The 24,055-nt window shown below is 41.0% G+C and overlaps 1 protein-coding gene across 3 annotated transcripts; it reads left to right on the top strand.

The window, feature by feature from the left end:
- Positions 1–2,580: 2,580 nt before the first annotated feature.
- RXYLT1 (ribitol xylosyltransferase 1) lies at positions 2,581–24,002 on the top strand. 3 transcript variants are annotated; one of them, XM_087442087.1, is made up of 6 exons: positions 2,584–2,828; positions 3,701–3,856; positions 7,571–7,673; positions 17,554–17,868; positions 20,204–20,374; positions 23,575–24,002. In XM_087442087.1, exons 1-6 carry the CDS (start codon positions 2,660–2,662, stop codon positions 23,990–23,992), a joined length of 1,332 nt encoding a protein of 443 aa, XP_087298213.1. In that variant the 5' UTR covers positions 2,584–2,659; the 3' UTR covers positions 23,993–24,002. The 3 variants fall into 3 exon arrangements, with proteins under 3 accessions (XP_087298214.1, XP_087298213.1, XP_087298215.1); XM_087442088.1 differs by lacking the exon at positions 20,204–20,374 and having other exon boundaries at positions 2,581–2,828; XM_087442089.1 differs by lacking the exons at positions 2,584–2,828; positions 3,701–3,856; positions 7,571–7,673 and adding an exon at positions 9,692–9,747.
- Positions 24,003–24,055: the final 53 nt, after the last annotated feature.

The following is a 24,055-nucleotide window of genomic DNA, read 5'->3' as shown; positions in this document are numbered from 1 at the left end:
ATAGAAACTTTTGTCAATTGTCAGTTTTTCTTCCTCCTCTTCAGGGTTATGAAGACAAGTGAAGAATTTGCTTCATTCAAAATTTTAATTGAGTGTAAAATAAATTTCTCTTTTAAGTCATTGTTATTTTGAGTCTCTGCTATATGTAGCCAAACCTATTACAGAAAATCCAATAAAAGAAATGCAAACTTTATGGATAAAATTATAAAGCTTTATTGAAAGACATTAAGTTGGATTTAAATGGTATCTTACTATCCATTTCCTTCTGTGCTTCATTTTTGTCACTCAATATTACGTTTCTTATATTTTTCCATTGATCATGTGTATATCAGGAGCTGAGCCCCCGAGGATATCACACCTGGCCACAAGAAGACAAACACAAGGGTGTTCCCTGCAGCAATGCTTGTATAGAATTAAATTGGGCACAACTTGAAGGCCCATAAATAGACTAAAATATTCAATAGTGTATAAAAAGTCAGTTACCCCAGGGCCAGCCTGGTGGCGCAAGCGGTTAAGTGTGCGCACGCTCTGCTGCAGTGGCCCGTGGTTCGCCAGTTCGGATCCCAGGCGCTAACCGACACACTGCTTGCCAAGCCATGCTGTGGCAGTGTCCCATATAAAGTGGAGAAAGATGGGCACAGATGTTAGCCCAGGGCCAGTCTTCCTCAGCAAAAAAAAGAGGAGGATTGGCAGATGTTAGCACAGGGCTGATCTCCTCACAAAAAAAAAAGAAAGTCAATTATCCTCAAATTATTCTATAAATGCAATAAATTCCAATTACAATTCAAGAGGAGTTTTTAGTGAAATTTACAAGCTAATTCTAAAATGTATAGGCAAAATCAAAGGGCCAAGAATAGCAAGACAGTTTTCCTTTTGTTTTTTTGCAGGAAAGCAGTGCCCTAAGCTAACATTTGTTGCCAATCTTAGTCTTTTTTTTTTTTCCTTCTCCCCAAAGCCCCAGTGCATGGTTGTATATCCTAGTTGTAAGTCGTTCCAGTTCTCTTTGTGAGCCACTGCCACAGCATGGCAACTGACAGACGGGTGGTGTGGTTCTGCCAGAGGCAAATGAACCCGGGCCACAGAGGCAGAGAGTGCAAAACTTTAACCACTAGACCATCAGGGCTAGCTCAAGACAGTTTTAAGAAAAAAAAGAAAAGAAGGAGTTAGAGAAACTTGCCCTTCCAAATATGAAGACTTATTATAAAGCTATAGTAACTGAGACAATTACAGGTATAGTAAATGACACAGGAAAGGCAGAGAAATCAGACCTAGATCCACAAAGCAAACAAGAAAACCTGATGATGGCCAAGGAGGCACTGCAGATCAGTTATTAAAGGATGGTCTATCAATAATTGCTACTGGGATAACTTGTAATACATATAGGTGGGAAGACTCAATATTGTAACATGTCAATTCTACCCAAATTACTCTACAAACTCAATACAATTTTAATTAAGATTCAGGGATTATCCAGGGAAGTTTTTCTTAAAGAACAGACACATGCGCGCGCACACACACACACACACACACACACACCAAAGTATAAAGGAAAAGATTGATAAATTTAGCTATATTGAAATTTAGAATGTCTTTACAGTAAAATGTAATATAAATAAAATTAACAGACCAGCCAAAAATTGGAAGAACACGTTTGCAATGTATATAAAAAACACACAATTGCAGGGGCCGGCCCAGTGGTGCAAGTGGTTAAGTGCGCATGCTCTGCTGCAGCGGCCCTGGGTTCCCCGGTTCAGATCCCTGGGCAAAGCAAGGCACCGCTTGGCAAGCCATGCTGTGGCAGAGTCCCATGTGAAGTGGAGGAAGATGGGCATGGACGTTAGCCCAGGGCCAGTCTTCCTCAGCAAAAAAGAGGAGGATTGGCAGATGTTAGCTCAGGGCCGATCTTCCTCACACACACAAAAAAACACACACGATTGCTACGTAAAGTAAATAAAGAAGTCCTACAACCAAAACTAAAGATAAACAATAAAGAGAAAACTGCACAAAACATATGGACAATTTACAGACGAGGAAAACAAAAAAAAACAATAAATATGTTAAAAGATACTTAACCACACTGTTAACCAGGGCGATACGCATTAAAACCAGGCCTTGGCAGGGCCTGGTGGAGGAGATGCAGCTAGGGCCAGAGACCTGAGCTGAGAGGGGCGGGGAGCAGGGTGAGGCCTGAGTGGGGGCGGAAGCAGGCCGGAGGAGCTGTGGAAGAGGTGTGGGCGGGGCCTGAGCTTAGATGGGTGGAGCTGAGGGCGGGGGCCGAGCTGAGGGGGCGTGACCTGAGTGGGATGGGGTGGGCGGGGCTTGGGCGGAGCCTGAGCAGAGAGGGTGGGGCAGGGGCGGAGCCTGAGCGGGAGCGGAGCGGGCAGGAGGGGCCATGGAAGAGGCGTGGGCGGGGCCTGAGCTGAGAGCGGCAGGGAGGAGGGCGGGGCCGGGGCGGGGCCGGGGCGGGGCCGGGGCGGGGCCGGGGCGGGGCCGGGGCGGGGCCGGGGCGGGGCGGAGAGCCGGGGGCGGGGCCGGCGCTGGTGACTCCCTCGACGGGCCTGGGCCCGCTCCGGACCGCGCCAGGGCCGCGGCGGTGAGCGGCGGCTTCTCCTCCGGCCGCGCCGGTTGGCGGCGGTGCCTGACCGGAAGGCGGCGTGGGATGCGGCTGCCGCGGAGGCCGCTCTGCTCGTTTCTCCTCGCCCTGTACTGCCTCTTCTCCCTCTACGCCGCCTACCACGTCTTCCTGGGGCGCGGCCGACGCGCGCCGGCCGCGTCTTCGCGGGCCCTCAGGAAGGGGGCAGCCCCGGCGCGGGAGAGGCGCGGCCGAGGTAGGACGCGGGCGGCGGCCTCCCTCCCGGCCTCGCCCGGGCGCGGGGCCGAGAGGCGGCGGGGGCCGGGCGGAGCCGAGCCGCGCGCCTGGGCCCCGCTCTGGGGTCCGGATGGCCCCCCCGGGCGCGCTTCCTCCCGCACTCCCGGTCGCCGGCCGTGGGCTCGGGGTCGCAGCGTGTCCCGTTGCCCCCGCCCGGGTCTCCACGCCTCCCCACCCCCCACCCCCAAATGGGGGCGCGCGCCTTTAAAATGCGTCCTAATAGCCGGGACGTCACCACAGGCCGGAGATTCGCGGGAGTGCCGCTGGGCTCGGGACGTGTGTTTCCACGTTCAGACGGAGCCGTCTCCAACCCTGCAGGGGCTTCGGAAGGCCGGGGCGCCTCGCCTCCTAGTGCTGCTCCCCTGTCCTGTGTTTTGACTTATGTCAGGCTCGGACTCAGGCTTCTCTCTCCCTTCTTTCAGAATTTTGCACAATAGTATCTAAAATTGTTGGACACTTGACATTCTGAAGTCAAATTTTTATGTATAGGTTACGTATACACAATCGATAGAGACTTGCAAAGGTTAAACTTGTAATTTGATACGTATTATCTACTTATTTTAGAAGCTTTGTTCGGGAGGGATAACTTTGTGTCTCGTGTTAACGTTTTATTTCGAAGATCTTTCACAGTAAAGATTTAATAAAAATTAAATTCTGATTTTTTTTAATTGTGTGTGTTTAACCAGTTGAAATTCAGTTGTTTTACCTCTTTGAAAAATTGAAGTTAGGATGAAATTAGAACGCCTTAACATCCAATGTAAATGGCTTGAATTTATCTACAACTGCAGCTCTACCTTACTGATAAACACTGTCACTCTTTTTAAAACACAGAACAGTCTACTTTGGGAAGTGAAGAATGGAATCCTTGGGAAATAGATGAAAGAAATGAGCAAGAACACAGATTTAAAACTAGCCTTCAAATATTAAATAAATCCACAAAAGGGAAAACAGACTTGCATGTACAAATCTGGGGCAAAGCTGCCATTGGTAAGTTAATGTGTAGAGCTAAGACATGTAAAAAGCATTGTAAAATGCAGTTTACTAATATTCAGTTCATGTTAATACAGTTATAGTTTATTTCATCATTTGCTAATTAAGGCATCATGATGCATTTTTTCACTTTTTCTCAATATTTCATTTCTCCTTTTTGTTAGACAACATCTGTGTAAATACACACACAGGCACAAATGTATTCTATTGTTGGTCTTGAGCAGAGCAGAGCTTTATTTGTGGATACAAAAAGTGGGTTGTGTAAGCATCATTATATTGAAATGCCTATGTCAGCTGAATTTTCATGAAGATATATATTTATTGGACACTTGATACACAAGTATAAGATGTGGCCCCCTGCTCTCGATGGCCAAACAAGTTTGGGAAACATTGAACTGAACAAAGTTAAACAGGGTTCTTTATTGCAGGTCTTTCTTGGAGCCTTTAATATGCCAGTGTTCCTTGTGAATGTCCAAGAAGGGGATATAGTATGTAGTTGATAGAACTTGATTGCCCACAAAAGCATTTTTGCTCTGAGTGTCATGAGAGTCTAGTGTTCCAACTGTTCAGTTAGAGAATGGGACCCTCAATGAGGGTTAGAAGAGTCAGAAAGAATTTAGCGAATTAAAAGGGGTATTTTTTTGCCTTTAAAAATGAGTTAGATTTATATACAGTAAGGGATATGGATAGAAAGTACCAGATGAGAGGAAAGTAAACTGAGAATAATGCCTGGCCCATGGTGTTTCATAAATTCATTCACATTTGTATGCAAATATACATTCTTGAAGATTACTAATGACCTCTAAATTTCAGGTACCCAGATCCAGGCCTCCAGTCATCAAGTTCTAGCAATTTTTTTCTTTATAAAATCTCTAGTATTAATTTCTTTCTTTAAATTTCCACTTCCCCATTGTAGTTTTTAATTAGATCTACCTCTTAACAGGTTTTTGTGTTTCCAGACTTTTCTCTTTTCAATCAAGTAAGCACACAGTGGCCAGATGAGTTTTATCAAACACCACTTTCATCAACCTGTTCCCCAGGCACAGTCATAGGATACCAGTTATAGACATTCCCATTCAAAAAGGGAGAAAATGGAAGGAAAATGGAGTCACTGGTCCAAGCAATTTTGAAATCCAACCAGGCAAATTCCATTCGGTTTCAAGCCTGGGAATAATCTGTGGCTCAAAGCTTTGCTTCTGGCCTTTCAGCTCTACACTTGGAGTCATCCTTCCTTTTGCATGAAGAGTAGCATGTATTTGCACCTCCATAGTTTTAGCAGTCTGTTTCTTGCTGGTAGGATTTTGGGAGTCCAACAGCCTTCTTTCATTTCAACATTTCTCTATCCCCTTTAGTCCAAGCTGACAGGGTTTCTGCTGATATAACATTCTCAAGAACCTTGTGGGTCTCCTGTGTATGTCATGAGGATTCACTCCATTAGACAAGAGCTCCTCTACAGGTCTTTCCTGGATAATCCCATCTATAGTTCTGGCTACTGCTGCAGTGGCTGAGGAGGCTCATAAATTACGCACCTAATATCCTCAAAGAGCCTTCTATGTGACTGAACATTCTGACCTTTTTATCCTTCTGAAGCACTAGCAAAAGGATGTTCAGCTACGTCCTTGGCCTCTCTCCAGAGCATGCTTTCCTGACAGTGAATCTCCTGATTTTTCACCTCTTTTGCAATCTGAATAGGCTGCGAATTTCTCAGATCATCAAGTCCTGGTTCCTTTTTGTTTACCGGTCCTTCTCTCAATCTCTTTCCTCTAGCATTTTATTATAATCAGCAAGAAGAAACCAGGTCACAGCTTCAACAATTTGCTTGAAAATCTCTTCTGCTAAATATCCAAGTTTATCATTTACAAATTCTACCTTCCACATAACTGTAGGACACAATTCAGCTAAGCTCTCTGCTGCTATTATATAACCAAGATCCCCTTTTCTCCAGTCTCTAACAAGTTCCTCGTTTCCTTTGTACTCTCCCAGCAGTGCTTTTAACGTGCTTGCTTCTACCAACAGTCTGCTTATGGTGATTTAGGTATTCTCTAGAATGATATAAGTTTTTTTCTATTGTGCTCCTAACTTTCTTCTGAGTTGTCCCTAGCTGAGTCATTAACATCCATATTTCTACCTATAATCTGTTCAAGGCAATCTAATCTAGGCTTTTTTTATCTGAGGCTCCTCAGAATTCTTCCAGCCTCTCCCCATTATCCAATTGCAAAGCCACTTCCAAATTTTTAAGTATTTATTACAGCAGAACGCCATTTCCGGGTACCATAATCTATAACTACATAATCCTTAGTTTCCTATGGCTACCATAAACAATAACGAAAAATTTGGTGGCCTAAAACAACACAAATTTATTATCTTTTTTTAATTGAGATGTAATTGACTTATATTAGTTTCAGGTATACAACATAATGATCTGATATTTGTATATATTGGGAAATGATCAATACAATAAGTCTAGTTAAATCCGTCACCACACATAGTTACAATTTTTTTTCTTGAGATGAGGATTTTTAAGATCTCTCTTAGTGACTTTCAAATATACAATACAGTATTATTAACTGTAGTCACCACAAATTAATTATCTTACGTATCTGAAGGCAGAAGTCCAAAATGTGTCCACAGGGCTCTCTTCCTTTTGAGGGCTCTAGAAGAGAATCTGTTTCCTTGCCTTTTATAGCTTCTAGAGGCAGCCCACATTTCTTGACTCATGGCTCCGCGTCATTCTGACCTCTGCTTCCATCCTCGTACATCCTTTCCTCACTCTGCCTCCCTCTTGTGAGGACCCTTGTGATTGGATAGGGCCCCCCCAGATAATCCAGGATAGTCTCCCTACCTCAGCGTCCTTAACTTAATCACAAGTAGAAAGTCTCTTTTGCCATGTAAGGTAATATAGTCACAGGTTCTAGAGATTACATCTTTGGACATCTTAGGTGGGGGGAGGCATTATTTGGCCTACCGTGTTTGGAGAGCTTTATCTGATTGGCCAAGTCTCTAAACATGGTTTTCTTGTGTGTCCTTTAGTACCAGGGTGTAATGAGAATGGAAACAAACACATCTTTCGATGTAACTAAAATAGGGCTCCCAAATTACCTCATTGTGTGACACAGTCTCCTCTACTCTCAGAGCTTTCATTCAGGTGAAATCATGATAAAACATTGGGGGCTGCCCTAACGAGAAAAGACGCAGTGGCGTTTGTCTGCAGAGGGCGTCCTTCAGTGAGGGATGTGTATTGAAGTGAGGAGGAGGTGATATCTCCTTGACATCATGAATGTATGTGTGTGTACATGAGCTCCTCTGGTTGTGTTTGGCACAAAATGGTGAGTCTCCCCAGGTATAATATAGGAACAGTTGTAATCATATAGTAACTTACATTGTAATATAACACATTTCAGGATGAAATACAGTAAAGGGCCAGTGATAACTAGGAGTTCCTTAAATTTAGAGTCAGAGAGATTATCGTGTTTAATATGACCCACATTGTGGCACATTTTACACTGATGACCTCTGAGATTCTCATGCATTAGCTGCCACACTGATGATTTTGAGCTGTTGCTTGGTAGCACTGCCTGACTCCTCTTGATCCAAGAGGAGTCAAATCTGGTTTCCTAGTCAAATGATAGAAAAGAGCAGGACAAAACTCGTCTCACGCACCAGAGTAAACCAGACGGTAAACGTTTTTGTTTTTGTTTTTTTAATTACCAGGTTTGTACCTCTGGGAGCATATTTTTGAAGGCTTACTTGATCCCCCTGATGGGACCGCTCCGTGGAGAGAAGGAAATGCCGTTGTAGGAAGAACACGTTACAGGTAGTAGCTGTGCGGCGTTAACCTCTGCTGCGTGCTGTGCAGCGTTTATATAAACACTAGGAGAAAAATGAGAGAAAAATATATTTATAGAACATATTTCCACCTCAACTTGTTGTGAAGACTGAAGAAGTAAATCTCATGAATATATATTCATAGTTAAAGCTTACTTTGAACATTCTCTTATGAAATTGGATGTTACAAAATACCACATTTTTGGAATCATGTCTGTTTCCTTTTTATCAAAACATTTCTGATTATATGGAAAAGTTCATGCTCCACATTTTGTAACATTTGATTGTTGATAAGCATTTAACATTCCATATCTTGGAAGAAGAATATGTGAACTTAAAAGTATTTTTATTTTTCTCTTTCATATAATAGGTTCACATATTTTCATAATATTCAAGTGGTAGCAAAGCTATTGCTATGAGTTTCAAAATTTTTATTAAAACGTATTTCATATATGAGTTCTATCACAATTTGATAGCATAGCTTACCATTTTACTGCAGTACTCAGAAATCTTTTTTTTAGATTCAATAAAACCAATATATTGTTAAGACTTTTGTGCTGTTATTTTTATAAAACTTTTATCTATGACTGCATATTTTCTGAAGATTTTTAAATAGAATTAAGATCATTTTATTTAGAAAAATTATGATAATTTTATCATATGGAAGAATGCTATTTTTTATTAGATTTTGCTTTTTTATTGAAATAAAAATAATTATTTTTAAATGCTTATTTCATGTAACAATTGTATTATTAGGGGAAAAAATGTGAATCAAAGATTCTGGTTTCTATTAGGATTCTATTTATTTCCCACAGAAATCAAGAGAAACAGCTATGGTTCGTTTCAATTTTATTTGAATTTTTACTGCTCCTTTAAATCTTTATTTACTTTATACACACTTGGAAAGCAATTTCATTGCATGTATCTTTTCAAAGTAATCATTCTTGAAAAGTACACAGGTTTTTAAACTGTCTTTGGTAATGATGATTTTTCCTTTCATCTCCAGGCTTCTGTTAATCTAATCCCAGTTCAGAGTTTATACATAGTGCTAAACTTACAATAGTTGGATTTGGGCGTTTGAAAGTAAATGTGCATTATGCTTATAAATCTAATATTTTGCTATGTGGAAAGTAAACATGTGTTATGGGTATTAGTCTAACAGTTCTGCCCACAATATATAGAATTTTCAGAAAAATTCTTAAAAGTTCATAGAGAAGTTAGCATACAGTGTTACTATAATGATAGCAAAGGATTTGAGCAAACAGCATTAACCCCCAAAAGAAAAACTAATTTACTGTTCCCTTCTGAAATTTTTACCTGAGATTTTATATTATGATCAAATAGAAATGCTATTTCCTCTTAGGATTTAAGAGAACTGTGTATGCAAGGAAGTTCACTATTGGAGCAGATTTTTTTAAACAGCTTATGAAAGTTTTAGCCAGCCCTGGTGGTCTAGTGGTTAAGATTCAGCACTCTCACCACCGAGGCCCGGGTTCCTTTCCAGGTCAGGGGACTGCACCACCCATCTGTCTGTCAGTTGTCATTCTGTGGTGGCTGCATGTGGCTGTGATGCTGAAAGCTCTGCCGTTGGGATTTCAGGTACCAGCAGGGTCCCAACGGTGGACAGGTTTCAGCGGAGCTTCCAGACTAAGACAGACTAGGAAGAAGGACCTGGCCTCCCACTTCCGAAAAAGTTAGCCGTGAATACCCTGTGAATAGCAGCGCAGCGTTGTCTGATAGAGCAGCAGAAGGTCAGAGGATGGCGCAAAAAGACCAGGCAGAGTTCCACTCTGCTGTCCACAGGGTCTCTAAGAGTCGGAATCCACTCCACAGCACTGACAACAACAACAACAAATTAAAGTTTTAGGCTCATGAAAAGTAGTGTACATAATTTATTTATCCAAAATTAATAAACCCTATGGAATTGCAAGTTTTGGGTTGAATCAGGCTGCATGGGTACTAACATTTAAATGTCTCAACACGTTCATCCTTATTTGACCAAAAGCGAACCAGAAGAAATGGCTCATCTTGAAGATACTGAAAGCGTTTCTAAGTACTATCAGGTACTTGTAAATATGCATAAATATATTCTATTTAAATAAACCTTTAAGTTTACAAAGAGCTTATATCATTTAATTTCAGTCTCACAACAATTTTGAGGCGGAAGTAGAAAGAGTATCATCAGTGTTCCAGGTTGATCAGGCTCGTGAATGCTGATTCTTATCACCTGATAGGTCCAAAGACTGTAATCCCGAATATCAAGTAAATCACTTGCAGTGGAACTAGAACTGTCAGTCAGTCCACATGCTTGTTTGGCTTGACCAGCACATGTAGGCAGGCTACAAATGATACCCAAATATTTGAAGGTTGTTTGATTAAATATGGACTCAAAATATGGAATTTAACTATATGTAGTACTTCCAAATCTATGTGTTTCAGAAGGGAAGATGACTGCTTGTTCACCACTGAATCAGTAACATACAGTCTGTGCTCGGAATATGAATACATACGGGGCACACTGAACTTCTGAGTCAGCCTGGTGAAGCCCTGTCGCCTCTGGGCAGTGTAGCAGTGTGAGTGAGTTGCTAAGAGCACACACTCGAGCAAGAATATCTCAGTTCACGTTCCAGCTTTACTTCTTATTAGCTGTCTGACCTTGGGCAAGTTTCTTAACCTCTCTGTGCCTGGATTTCCTTCAGTTTAAAATAAAGCAAATAATAGTTTCTAATTCACAGGATTGTTTTGAAGATTAAATGCATTAATAGATGTACAGTGCTTAGAACAGTATCTGGCACATGGTAATCACTATAGAAGTCTTGTTGTTATAGTTTTATTATTTTTACTATTACTTAAATAGGTACTGCGACATTGCCCTACCTTTCAGTTCTTCTTTTTCTGTTTCCATTACTGTCTATTATCTCTCCATCGTGTATCTCCCCACAAATACCTATTGATACGTTCTTTATATTAATGTGTTCAGTTAGGTTACAAGCTAGCATGGGACCCCTTCTGTCTCTTGAAGGAACTTTGTCTATCTGTACTTATATCCATCATATGTCAATTTATAGTTTGATTTCATAGGGCAACTTTATTTTTAATTTCTTAGGAGGAATCTTACTTCTGCTCCTCATGGCCTTTGCTCATCCCCAAAAGACGGCCTTCAGAATCCTGTGATGTCCATGTGCAGGCATTGTCATAAGATATATAAATGTCTAGACATTTGAGAAAACAAAAGCTAGATGCTAAATTACTTAATTCATTGTTATCAAAATTCAGTTATGATATTTTCAATGAGCATCTGCTACTTACAGAAAAGTTGAACTTATTTCTAAAGATCAGGAGAGAAAAAATATGTCTGATCCTATTTTTAGAATTTCCAGACATGACCATTATAAGAAGTTAGTGAGCTCACTCCTCATCACGGTGAGTGAGAGCTGTTATAGCTAATATTAGTGGTGACTGATACTACATTTAAGTCAAATGCTGGCCCATAGATCAGTGCAGGTCTCACATAGTCATTGGTAAACAAAGACAATATAGTTAATTTTTCATAGTGCCCCTTCTCCCACTCTGGGCAAGCCTGTGTGAGAGTGGGAGTTTTCCATCATAAGCACCGAATCAGGAAGGTGTGGGTCATGGCAGTGATGCTGACCGCACAAGCAGGGCGAATTGCAGCAGCTATTCAAATGAAAGGGCCACTCGTAAGTTCGGGATACCTATTTTATAAAACTGAATGTTCTAAAACTGTTTATTAACAAAAAACATGACATAGAATTCAATGGCTGACAGGCGTGTAGACTGTTAGGCTTGCACGCTTATTCTTTATCAAAGCATTTGCCAGAATCTTAGTTGGAAAATTAGTAATCTTGTCTATAACTCACACAATATAACAATGATGTATATATAGTGTTTGTTCAGTAGTACTTGTTGAATTTAGAAAAAAAAAGAAACAGTAATTATATTGGAGTCTAAAAAATATATTCTGTTCACGGTCAGTTTAGAATTCAATATTTGAATGATTTCTTTGGATTTGCTGAGTATTAAAAGTACTTATTAGGAGAAAAATGTTTAACTGAGCCAAGCAGAAAAAGACTAAACATTGGAAATTAGGGGTTGCTGACTATTAAATTTATGCTAAGAAACCTAGAAGAGAAAATCACTTTTTAAAATTCTGTATATGAGCTCCTTAAATATGTTTATTCTTCTGTTAATGGAATTTTATGATTGGTGCTTGACTAATAACTTTAGGAACCTAAAATACACCTTTCATCATGCATAAGTATACTATAATATCTCATACATAAGCCCTACTTTATAGAATAAATGTATAGCTGGAAAGTTATTATTAAATTGAACTTTTGTAACTTGATTCATATTTTAAATGTGGTAGGAGAACTTAAATAAGTTGGTAGAGCAAATAACTCCGTTAAAGAGGATTACTGCTTACTCATTCAACATTTACTGAGTGCCTGCAAGTTAGTTCGTACTAGGCTCTGAGGATTTCAAAGTGAGTAAAATACTTTTCCCTGTTCTCAGGGAGTTCACAGACTAGTGGTTGAGACAAACACATAAACAATGTCATACCCTGTATAAACCATCTTGATAAGGATGTGCAGACTCTGTTATGTCAGTTGTTAGGGAATACAGAGGAAAGGCAACTAACCCATTCTGAGTAGAGTTGGTATGGGGCCCATCAAGAAAGGCTTCCTAGAGGAGATGATAGCTGAGCTGAGTCTTAAAAGATTGGTAGGAATTAGCAAGGCAGTAAGAGGAGAGATTCTGTTCCCAGCAGAGGTGACATCAGAGGCTAAGAACTGATGAACAGCCCGGCTTGTGCTTGGGCTTGCAAACCCTTCCGAATCCCTAGGGCAGGAAGCTGGGAGTAGGAGCTGAGATTGGGAGTGTGGGGCATGGCCAGACCATGGTGGACCTTATATGTGCCATGCTAACGCTCTTGGACTTTATTCTTGGCGAAAAGCAATTGAAGATGATTAAGCAAGGTGGTGGTATTGCCGTGTATGTTTTATTGTGTAGATTTCTCTAGTAGCCAAGTGGAAAAATGGTTTGAAGGCGACAGCTGGGTGCAAGCAGACCAGTTAGGAGACGGTAAGTATCCAGCAGAGACATAACTAAGGGATAAAATAGGGAAGTGGTAGTGGGATCAAAACCAGGAATTTGAGGAATATTTTGGCGCAAAGCTATCAGAATTTAGGGATGAGTAGATGTGAAGATGAGAGCAAGAAACAAATGTGACAATTCCCTGGTTTCTAGGTTGGGTGACTAGGTAGCTAGTGTGCAATCAAGACAGAAAATACAGGAATAGGAGCAGGTCTGTCCACTCTTCTCTAGCCCACCACACAACACCTGCCTGACTCCCTCTGTCTCAGCAGAAAACCCTGTTTCCTCAAGAAAATTGAAGATATCCATAAGCATCTCCCGTAAGTGGCTGCTCTAACATTTACCTCCGTGATCTCTATCTGATCCCTCACCTAACCTTACCTCTTCCCTCCGCTCTCAGACAATGAGGTGATTCCCCTGGTTCGAGCTTAATTCTCTCCACCTGTGCCTGCCTTGGCCTCATCCAAGACCTCGCTCCCTCAGTTCCTTCCCTGCTCTCCTTTCTCTTCAACTGTCACTCATTATTGCTTTCTCACCTTCTCATCCAAACTTTCAGAAGAGTGGTCCACACTCACTGTCACCACTTCCTTCCTTCTCATTCACTTCTCAACCCACTACAGTTTGACTAACACACACACGCACACACCCCTATCTGCATCTTATGGGATGTTTCTTTTTAACCCCTAAAGTTTCTTTACCTAGATCTCTGCTTCCCAGACTGTGTACTGAGGCAGCCTAGGGCACCACGAACTATTTTAAATATTTGTGGGAAACACAGTTATACTTCACATCTGTCAGACACCATGCAAACTGCTAGCTCAAGGTAGTTTGCACTTTCAGCGTTAGATCACCCTGCGTTCATTTCAGTGATGCCATACCTTTGGGAAGCTGAGTTTTCCATGGTTGCTGTGATAAAATCCAGGTACTGTGCAAAAATCACAGCGGAGCAGGCAATGACAGTGGCAGTGTCCACTCTGCTTCCAGGGTTTGAGAAGTTATGTAGTGCTCTACAAGTGCACACATCCCATTGTTAAGTGTTTGTGGTTAGTTAAGAATGAAGTAGGAATATCATTTTTTTCTTTCAGTGTGTACGTATTATTTTTTTTTTTTTTTTTTTTGTGAGGAAGATCATCCCTGAGCTAACATCCATGCTAATCCTCCTCTTTTTGCTGAGGAAGACCGGCTCTGAGCTAACATCTATTGCCAATCCTCCTCCTCCTTTTTTTTTCCCCAAAGCCCCAGTAGATAGTTGTATGTCATAGTTGCACATCCTTCTAGTTGCTGTATGTGGGACGCGGCCTCAGCATGGCCGGAGAAGCTGTGCATTGGTGCGCGCCCGGGATCCGAACCCAGGCGGCCAGTAGCGGAGCGCGCGCACTTAACTGCTAAGCCACAGGGCTGGCGCCATATTATTTTTTTAAGTAACTTCTAAGCTGCTAGGATATAAGTACTTACTAAGTTGTTTGGACCTAACAGCTTAAAAAACTGAACCATCACTCATTTCTTTTGGCTTGGGAGACACTATGAAAAAATTACTGAAACACTGAAGACTCTGGGAACCAGGAAAGTTTGGGAGCCTCTGATCTATTCCTCAGCTCGACAGCACTGACCCTGTGGCCTTCACCATTACCTAAACGTGGCCTTGAGGAGTGGAAAGCCCATTAGTCGGAGAGTAAGGGCCAGCATGCCTGCTGCTAGAATGTGAGAGCGCTCTCCAAAGGGGCAGTGGAGATTCCAAGATGGGTCACATGGGCCCTAAATGCATCATACTTCATTCTGTTAATTTGTGTGGGTCAATAAAATTAGGAATATTCCTTTCACATGAAAGTGACATTTGAAAATAGCTTACTGTAGTACTATTTTATTTTAATACATGAACTAAAACCGAACATTAGAATACCTATTATAGCTCCCAAATTAGTGGCATATGAACGAAAGTTTTACAATGTCCAGCTAAGTTAATAGTGTGCAAAAATTTGTCTGTTGATTTCTTCCTCTACAAATATAGCATATTTCTAGTTATTGGGGCCTTTGTAATAAAAGGGCCCAAGACATTCTGAGCTTTTGTGGTCTTCATAAGAGAGAAAAACACAGTTAACTTTTTTGACTAAATTACAAAATGTCTTCTTCCATCTTAACCTGTTTCTCATTGGCTTAAGATTTTTAATTTATTTAAAATGTTCAGTGTTCAGATTTTACTGAATTTTTTTTCATTTATTTTTAAAATTACATTTTTTCTTTTTTAAGATAGGTTTATAATTAAAAAAAGACTAATAAGTGGTTATTATAATAACCTGGAAAATTCAGAAAAGATAAGTTTTTAATCACTCAAAATTCCACTTTGCCCATAATTCCAAAAACAAGGGTTATACCGTTAGCATTTTGTGTCTACTTCGTCTTTTTTCTATGTGTATTATTATATAATTGAAGTTATAGTACAGATATAATATCCTTTCCTGCTTTTTCACAGACTGATAGGGAACGTTTATTGAGTGGAAGCTCTGTGACCAATACTGTTACGTGCTATAAAACACCGTACAGGTGTTTATTATCTATTGTATGTTTATATAAAGCAATAAGTAGATATATATCATTTGAAAAATGCTTTATGCCTCAAAGTCATACCATTTAAACAATACTTTAAAACACTTATATCAAAGATAAGCAATAACAGATAAGACATGTCTCTCAGGGCATAGTTAAAGACTCATGGTATTATTAGATGCTCTTATTATAAATTGTCCTGATAAAAATGTTTTTAGGCACATTCCTATCTTATCTACTTAGAAATCGAAATTAAATATTATTAGATAATTGCCAATGTTATCCTTAATTTTGTCTTTAAAAAAATTAACATAAAAGTTTGTGTAGCACTCTAAAATAGTTTGGGCACATGATATCTATGGGCTTAATGTCAAATAACTAAGTTTGAGTCCCATCTCTACCACTGCCTGTCTGGTGTCTACCAGCTTATGCAAGTCATGTAACCTCTCCCGAGGTTTCCTTTTCTTCCGTCATAAAATTGACCGGGGGTGGGAAAGGAGGACTGGCAGCCTTCTCCTGCTCTAAGGGTTATACCTGCCTGTAATTCTAAAGGCGAGACCAAGTGCTCATATACTACCATAACAAATGTTGTGAACCTATCAGAACCGTCATCATCATCCCTCAAGTGTTTTCTAGCCCCTCAGATTCTGCAGATTCTCTTAAATTGCTAAATAATCATTGCGCCATTGGCTACCTCCAGTACTGGGTCCGTTCAGGGCAAGCTCAAACACAGTTCTGACCCCTGTGGGTTATTATCATTGTCACAGAATGTCACAGAATTCACACAGTACATATACACAAACAAAATATATATTTAGGTTTTTTGTTTTAACTAGTATCTACTAACTCTAGTCTTTGTTAACCACGTGTCGTGGGAACAGCCCAGGCCCTGAAGTTAGACAGATCTTGATGCACATCTTAGCGTTGCCTTTACAGGTTGTGCAACGTAAGCCTGAGTTCCCAAGTGCAAAATGGGGCTGATGTGCTCTGCAGGGTTGTTGTGGGGCTGAATAGAGACCCGTGGAAAATGCCTGTGTGTCGTGTATATAAAAGGCATTCAACAAATGTTAGTTTTTATCCCCAACAATAATAAGCAATAAAAGCAGGATTACAGCATATTTGTACTAAAGATTAAAAGATTCTAGCAGGTTATAAAGAAATGGTTGAGGAGGTTGTAAAGAATCCAGGACCACTGTGACTAATTTTAAGATAGGTTAAGTGGTATTTTTTAATATTTAATACATACTAGTTTAAAATATTTCAGTGGTATTGGTTGTTCTAAGCAGCACATAATATGAAAATGTGAGTTATGAAACTATTCCTTTTATGACAATGTTTTTAAATACAGTAAAGAACAGAATAATACAACAGATTCCGGTTTACCCAACATCCAGAACTAACAGATTCTAGCTCTCCGTCACATTCGCTTTAGATATTTAACCCTCCTCTTAAAAGCATTAAATATTTCCAGTAAAAGCGAAGCTCTCTTTGTACTGTTTCCAGTCTCTTTCCTCTTCTTTCCTCCTCAGGACAATCACTGTGATGAATTTGGCGTGTATCCTCCCATTCTAATTTTTATGTTTATACTTATACTAGGTATATAAGCGTAAATAATTTTTTGTATATACTTTCAAGTTTACAAATAATTATCATATTTTGTGAGTGTTCTGCAGCTTGCTTTTTTCCTCAACATTATATTTTTGAGACTTAACCTTCATGAATGTTTAGAATGCCATCCTCCATTTCCCAGTTCATCAACACTTTCTCATCCGTTGATTCAGAGACTTCCTTCAGATGAAGAACATAAAAGAGGGGGGAACTACTGACTTAAACACCTTTCCATTATGAACTACACAGAGTTTCACACTGTTCACTTGTATTTCTTTGCTCAACAGCTCAAATTCTAGCCAGCACTTATTTTGAATGTGGTTAAAAATTTTAAAAAAAAAGCTCCCACATTCCTGATTATCATACGCAAGTCGAGCTGTCTACAGCCAAAGCTCCCCGTTAATCTACAGCCATGCCCCATCATCCAAACTTGTTCAAAAACAACTTGTATTATAGAAATTATGTTTCCAGAAAGAATATAGATTAAATCTTGTTGTAGATTTTATATAAAATGACTGAAAACTTCTGGTACCTAATACTTTCGTTCTGTTTTTGTTGGCTTATCTCTTGTTCTTGTTTTGTTGTTTTGTTTTTAACAGCTTCATCACTGGTCCAGCTGTAGTCCCAGGGTACTTCTCTGTTGATGTGAATAATGTGGTACTCATTTTAAATGGAAGAGAAAAAGCAAAGATCTTTTATGCCACTCAGTGGTTACTTTATGCACAAAATTTAATACAAACTCAGAAACTCCAGCATCTTGCTGTTGTGTTGCTTGGAAATGAACATTGTAATAATGAATGGATAAACCAGTTCCTCAAAAGAAATGGAGGCTTTGTGGAGCTGCTCTTCATAATATATGACAGCCCCTGGATTAATGACGTGGATGTTTTTCAATGGCCTTTAGGAGTAGCAACGTAAGTACAAAATATTATTACACATTTCTAAACTCTACGACCTGAATTTCTGAATCAAGAAGATTGTGTTTTAAGTTTGTAATAAACATAGCTCTTCTGGGATCACGGAGGCTAGGTACAATCTTTTCTATGAGCAAAAATATGGTTTGGTCTCATGCTTCAGTAACAGTAATGATGTGTTTAGAGTATCGTACCCTCTTATGAGGAAAGCAAATGAGTTACTTTTTTGTATTTTAAAGCGCCAAGCATAGGATGAATTTTCAGTTTTATCAGGAGTGCCCTAAAGAGATGATTAGCAGAGAATACCAGACAGACAGACCTTCTTAAAACAATTATAGAATTGATGTAATTTATAGTCAAACAAACAAAAACTCCTTCCTTTCCAGGCAGTGTTCTGTCAGGAGCACACTGTACCCTTGGGTTTAGGAGCACGATACTGTGCTCAGATCTGTCACTGAGGTTAGTTGAATGCGCACAAATCTCTTCTATAAAATTAGGGGTTAATTAAATATTGGCAAGGTTTCTCAATATGTCACATCTATAAAGTTTTTCTTTAAAATGGAAAACTTATTTATCTTTCTGTTAATAGAAGATTTTTGGTTAAGAGTGACTTGACTAAAAGAAGCTGCCATCAGCATGTAAACAGGGATGCTTGTCTCTTTCATTCACCACTGATCTGCACAGCCTCTAACAGAGCCTGCTCGGAGTAGGCACTCAGTAAATACCTGTCGAATGGATGGATTATGAAAAATATCGCTAACAGCATGTTTGAATCGGATATTCATTGTTCATTATATTATGGCTGGTTACAAGATGTGGCCTCCGACTGCTGCCCAGTTGGCTGCACAGATATCACAGAGAAGCACATTAATAAGACATATTCCCCGGCTACCACTACAACGTTCTGACTCAGTAGGTTTGGGATAGGGCCAGACAAAAACATTTATATTAGGTATAGCCAGGTTTAAGACACTCTGAAAAACCTCTCTCTAGAGTGGAGCCAAATTTGTAAAATGTTTTGAAACAAAAGAATTACTTTTTCACAGTCACAGTACATAACCTATTCCTACAGGATTGGATAGACACTGTTGTTCTGGTATTGTTGGAGCAGGCCAATATCTTTCTTATAGATCAGTGGTTCTCAACCAGGGCCGTTTTGCCCCCCAGGAGACGTGTAGCAATGTCTGGAGAGATTTTTGGTTGTTAAAAGTGGAAGGAGGGGGTGATACTGGCATCTAGTGGACAGAGGCCAGGGACGCTGTTCAATATCCTACAATGTAGAGGATGTAGAGCCTCCACAACAAACAATTATCTGGCCCAAAATGGCAGTAATGCCGAGGTTGAGAAAACCTGTTTTGGACTAACTGTTACGTAGAGCTTTGCTCTGATGGTTGTATTTCAGGCACACAATTTGATCCTTGTGATTTCCAAATGCCCATAAGAATGGGCCAGTTACAACAGGCCTGTCCTGTATGGCTCTCAAGTATCTTTTTTGAAAATCTACTGGAAAAGTCTTTGGAGTTGGAGCTCTTTGCTGTAGCAATATGGATTCTGTAATCTTTCCATCACCTGGCTAAAACATTCATTAAATCATGATCATTGTGAATGTACAGGATTACTTATACTTTGAAGGTCTTGAATACAACCTGCCTTACAACAAGTGTGTGATGGAAATTGAAGAATATAAAAAGCAAAGCAGGGGCCGGCCCTGTGGCGTAGTGGTTAAGTTTGCACACTCCGCTTCGATGGCCTGGGGTTCATGGGTTTGGATCCCGAGCGCAGACCTACACACCACTCATCAAGCCATGCTGTGGTGGCGTCCCCATATACAAAAGAGAGGAAGATTGGCACAGATGTTAACTCGGGGCCAATCTTCCTCACCAAAAAAAGCAAAGCGCTTTAGGCACATAGTCTCAATAGCAATTTTATAGAAGATATCAATGTGAGAGTCTTTTGGGGGTTTTTTTGTCGGTCAACAAATATTTATCGAGTATCTACTATAGGTGCGACACCATTCTAGGGGACTTGGCCATGAACAAGATGTCACGTCGTTCCCTCATGGAGCTTATGCTCGTAAAGAGCTTCAAGCAGTGCCTGGCACATAGAAGCAGCAAAAAATGGGAGAGATTCCCTTCCTTCTTGAGAATCTTTTTTTATAAGTCAGTAGATTCAGGGACTTTTTCCAAATTAAGCAGGGAAAATTCCAATTTAGGGTTTAGAAAGTCATATTTTAAATTACTTCTCCCAATGTCATCATGCTATCTAAGATGCTGGGTTATGGGAATTGCTAGTCCTGTTGTCATCCTTGTTAACTCACACGTCCTTATTTTTATAGCTATAGAAACTTTCCTGCGGTGGAGGCAAGTTGGTCAATGCTGCATAATGAAAGGCCCTACTTATGTAATTTCTTAGGAACCATTTATGAAAATTCATCCAGACAAGCGCTAATGAACATTTTGACACAGGATGGGAATGATAAGCTTTGTTGGGTTTCAGCAAGAGAACAGTAAGTTCCATGTTTACCTGATTCATCCATTTTGTTCTCCAATCAGAGTTGCTTTATGTAGCAGTACAGGTTTCCAAAGAGACATTGTTAACTCTGTTAATACCAGTCTTTCCCCAGGAGATATATTTTTAATTAAAGCTGTGAAGAAACTGGATCGTAGACATTTAAAATAGGGAGGGCTGGCCCAGTGGCGTAATGGTTAAGTTCGTGCTCTCCACTTCGGTGGCCTGGGGTTCACGGGTGCAGCTCCTGGGCGCAGACCTACACAGCGCTCATCAAGCCATGCTGTGGTGGCATCCCACACACAAAGTAGAGGAAGATTGGCACAGATGTTAGCTCAGGGCCAATCTTCCTCACCAAAAAAAATAATAATAATAATTTAAAAAATAATAAAATAAAATGGTTAATTAAAAAAAAAATAGAATCTCCTATAGCTAGAGTCCATCTTGAAGAGGAACACTAGTGCTGCCATATGCAAATGTCAATTGTTCGGGTTTTCTCGATAATATTTGCTAGGCAGACTTGTCACAAGGAGAGTATGAATGTTAATAAGGTCTGAGGTTCATCCGTGAGATGTTCAGCAGACCAGGTCAGTGTTCCAAGACTGGCGTGCAGTACTCCCCACACCTTCAGGAACCTGACACCACCCTGAGGACAGGAGCCACATCTTCCTCTTTGAATCCCCAGATGTAACATGGGACCTTGCACAAAGTAGGCCTAAGATAAGTGGGGAGTGGATAGATGGATGGATGGATGGATGGATGGATGGATGGATGGATGGATGGATGGATGGATTTAATAGGGTTAACTTTCTTCCATCTTTTACTTGGTAATCATGAAACGTGTTCATGGAGTGAAGGAAGAAATTTTGGAATCGCTCATTTTGTTTTTACATAAATGGAGTTTCATGTGTATAAAGCAGAGTCATCAGAAAAGTAGTGCCTAAAAAATGTCATTCTATATCTAGAAATGTATTAATTGTAGCAGACACTCTCTTCTAAAAAGCATAACTCCCAACTCTATTGTTAGTGTAACCATATTATATCCATTCAGTCAACAAATATTTGTCAAGCAACTGCTATACGCTGGAAACTGTTTGAGCCGTGAGGGATACGGCAGTGAACAGAACGGTCAGAGGTCCACGCCCTCTTAGAACTTCAGTGCTTGTTGGAGGAGACAGACCCATAAAATATGTTGTGTGTCAGAAGATGATCAATGCTGTGTAAAAAGTTGAGCAGAGGAGGGATGTCGAGAGGATGAGGGATCGGAAGTGGAGCATTTGCTGTTTTGGAATGGCCAAGGAAAGCGCTAGTAGGAAGGTTACCTTTACACACAGGCCTGAAGAAGGTACAGGGGTGAGCTGTGTCTGTTTGGGAGAAGAGTGGTCCAGGGAGAGGGGAGCAACGTAAAGGGCCTGAGGCAGGAGCATGTTTACCATGATGGAGGGGCAGGTGACAGTGGGCCTGGAGTGGACTGAGGGAGGGCATAAAATAGCAACGCTTGTTGTGGGCATAGAATTATTCTTGTAATTCCTCTCATACCATTGAGCCAGGTAGGTGTCCTCCTTTCTTCTCATTGCTGCTTCCAGACTATTCTCCCTTTCCCTCCCTAAAACCTCCCATTTTGAATCTCATGCCAGCACACCCTCTTCGAAGTCATTTACTGACTCTTGGGTTTATCCCCTTAATTCTTTGAAGAGCTTCGTTCCTGACACACCTACTTTCTCCAACGTTACTCCGGCCTAATTCTTGGTGATTCCCAATCTACATAGAGAGTCCTTCCATCACCTTGGTCTTGCAGTGCCTTTACCTCCTCCCCTCCAGTGATCTGGGCCCCGCTTGACCTCAGCCATTCACTGTTGTGGTCATTCCCCAGAACTTGACGTTACACATGCTGCATCTTCTCCATGATCGCAAGTTCCAGCATCTCTCTCTGTAACCATCTCCTGTCATTCCAGCTCATTCCCTGTAATAATCTGACTCCCACGGTAGCTGGGAGCTGCACTCCGTTAATCCCACCACCTTGTCATTGTCCTTCGCTCACCTGCTCTCTACTTTCTTCTTTACCCCATTAAATTTCACTGTCAATCATGACTGCATAGCATCCAGCTTCTTAGGTCCCTAGTCTAGCAAACCCTAACTCTGGTTGAGTCCAGTTCTCTTACCTGTTCCATACCTGCACCCATGTGGCCAAACACACTTAGAGAAAGATGCCTCTCGATCGTGCTCTAAATGTATGACCTTGACCCTCAAGTGCCCAGCAGTCATACAGGTCCTTGTCCAGGTATTCTCCCACTCTCCTAGAAGACTGTTCACACCTTCTTCTCTCCTCCCAACTGCTCTTACCTCATGACCCTTTTGTTTATTTCACTGAGGACATAGGACCAGTCCGGAGTGCACGTCCGGCTCTCTAACTGGTCTCTCAGCTTCTGCCTTTGCCCCTGTACAGTCGATTTGCAGCACCATGGCCAGATCGATTCTGATAAAACCTAGGTCAGGTCAGCCACCCCTCTGATCAACACCTTGCATGGTGAGATGCTCTGACTTTTTCTTCTACACCTGTCCCCCTCAGTCACTCTGCTTCGCCCCCGGCATCCTTGCTGTTCCTTGAGCACGCCAGGCAGCCAGGCCCACACTGCCCGGGGCCTCTGTGTCGCTCTGCACTCTGTTCCCCCGTCTCTGCGTGCTCTGCTCCCTCCACTCCAGCCCCAGGCTCAGACGCCCCTGCAATGAGACAGTACCTGTGACCTGTGTAAAATTGCAGCAGTACCCCCTCAGAAACTCCCTCCTCACTCCTCGCATTATCTGTCCTCACAGCACTTAACACCTAACTAATCTACTGATTTGTCCTGCTGGCTCTCCTCCCCACTGGGACTGGAATATAAGCTCCATGAGGGCAGGGATTTAGGGGGTGAGGCAGAGAAGGGAGACCTGGTGCACAGAAAGCATTGGCTGAATTAACGTTCATTCAGAAATTTTATGGTGACCACTGGATTTTAACAGTGTGTAGCAGTAAACTTTTCAAAGTCTTAAATATTTTCAAGAAATCTGCTTGGGCAAGATTTTCCTTATCTCCTCTGCCTGTCATCTCTATCATGTGTTCACCATTTCCTGTAACCGACATTAAAAGAGAAAATCTTTTCTTTCACAAAAGATGTGCTTAGTAAAGTGAAAACCACAGTTGTTTTTCTGGTTTCCTAGGTGGCAGCCTCAGGAAACAAATGAAAGCCTTAAGAATTATCAAGATGCTCTGCTTCAGAGTGACCTCACACTGTGCCCTGCAGGAGTAAACACGGAATGTTACAGAATATACGAGGCTTGCTCCTATGGCTCCGTTCCTGTGGTGGAGGATGTGATGACAGCTGGCAGCTGTGGAAACACATCTGTTCACCATAACGCCCCTCTGCAGCTCCTCAAGTCCATGGACGCCCCCTTCATCTTTATTAAGAACTGGAAGGAGCTTCCCGCTATTTTAGAAAAAGAGAAAACTATAATTTTACAAGAAAAGATTCAGAGAAGGAAAATGTTACTTCACTGGTATCAACACTTCAAAACAGAGCTAAAAATGAGATTTACTAATATTTTAGAAAGTTCATTTTTAATGAACAATAAAAGTTGATTGTTAATTATCTTTTTGAGCTAAGATCTGATTTTTCAAATCATTTCTAATGCTGAGTGTGTG

This window comes from Ceratotherium simum, chromosome 17 (genome assembly GCF_057802395.1).
Source record: "Ceratotherium simum simum isolate JZ-2026a chromosome 17, ASM5780239v1, whole genome shotgun sequence".
Lineage (NCBI taxonomy): Eukaryota > Metazoa > Chordata > Mammalia > Perissodactyla > Rhinocerotidae > Ceratotherium > Ceratotherium simum.
The sequence above is the reverse complement of the archived record's forward strand: the minus strand, read 5'-3'. Positions and strand labels throughout refer to the sequence as shown.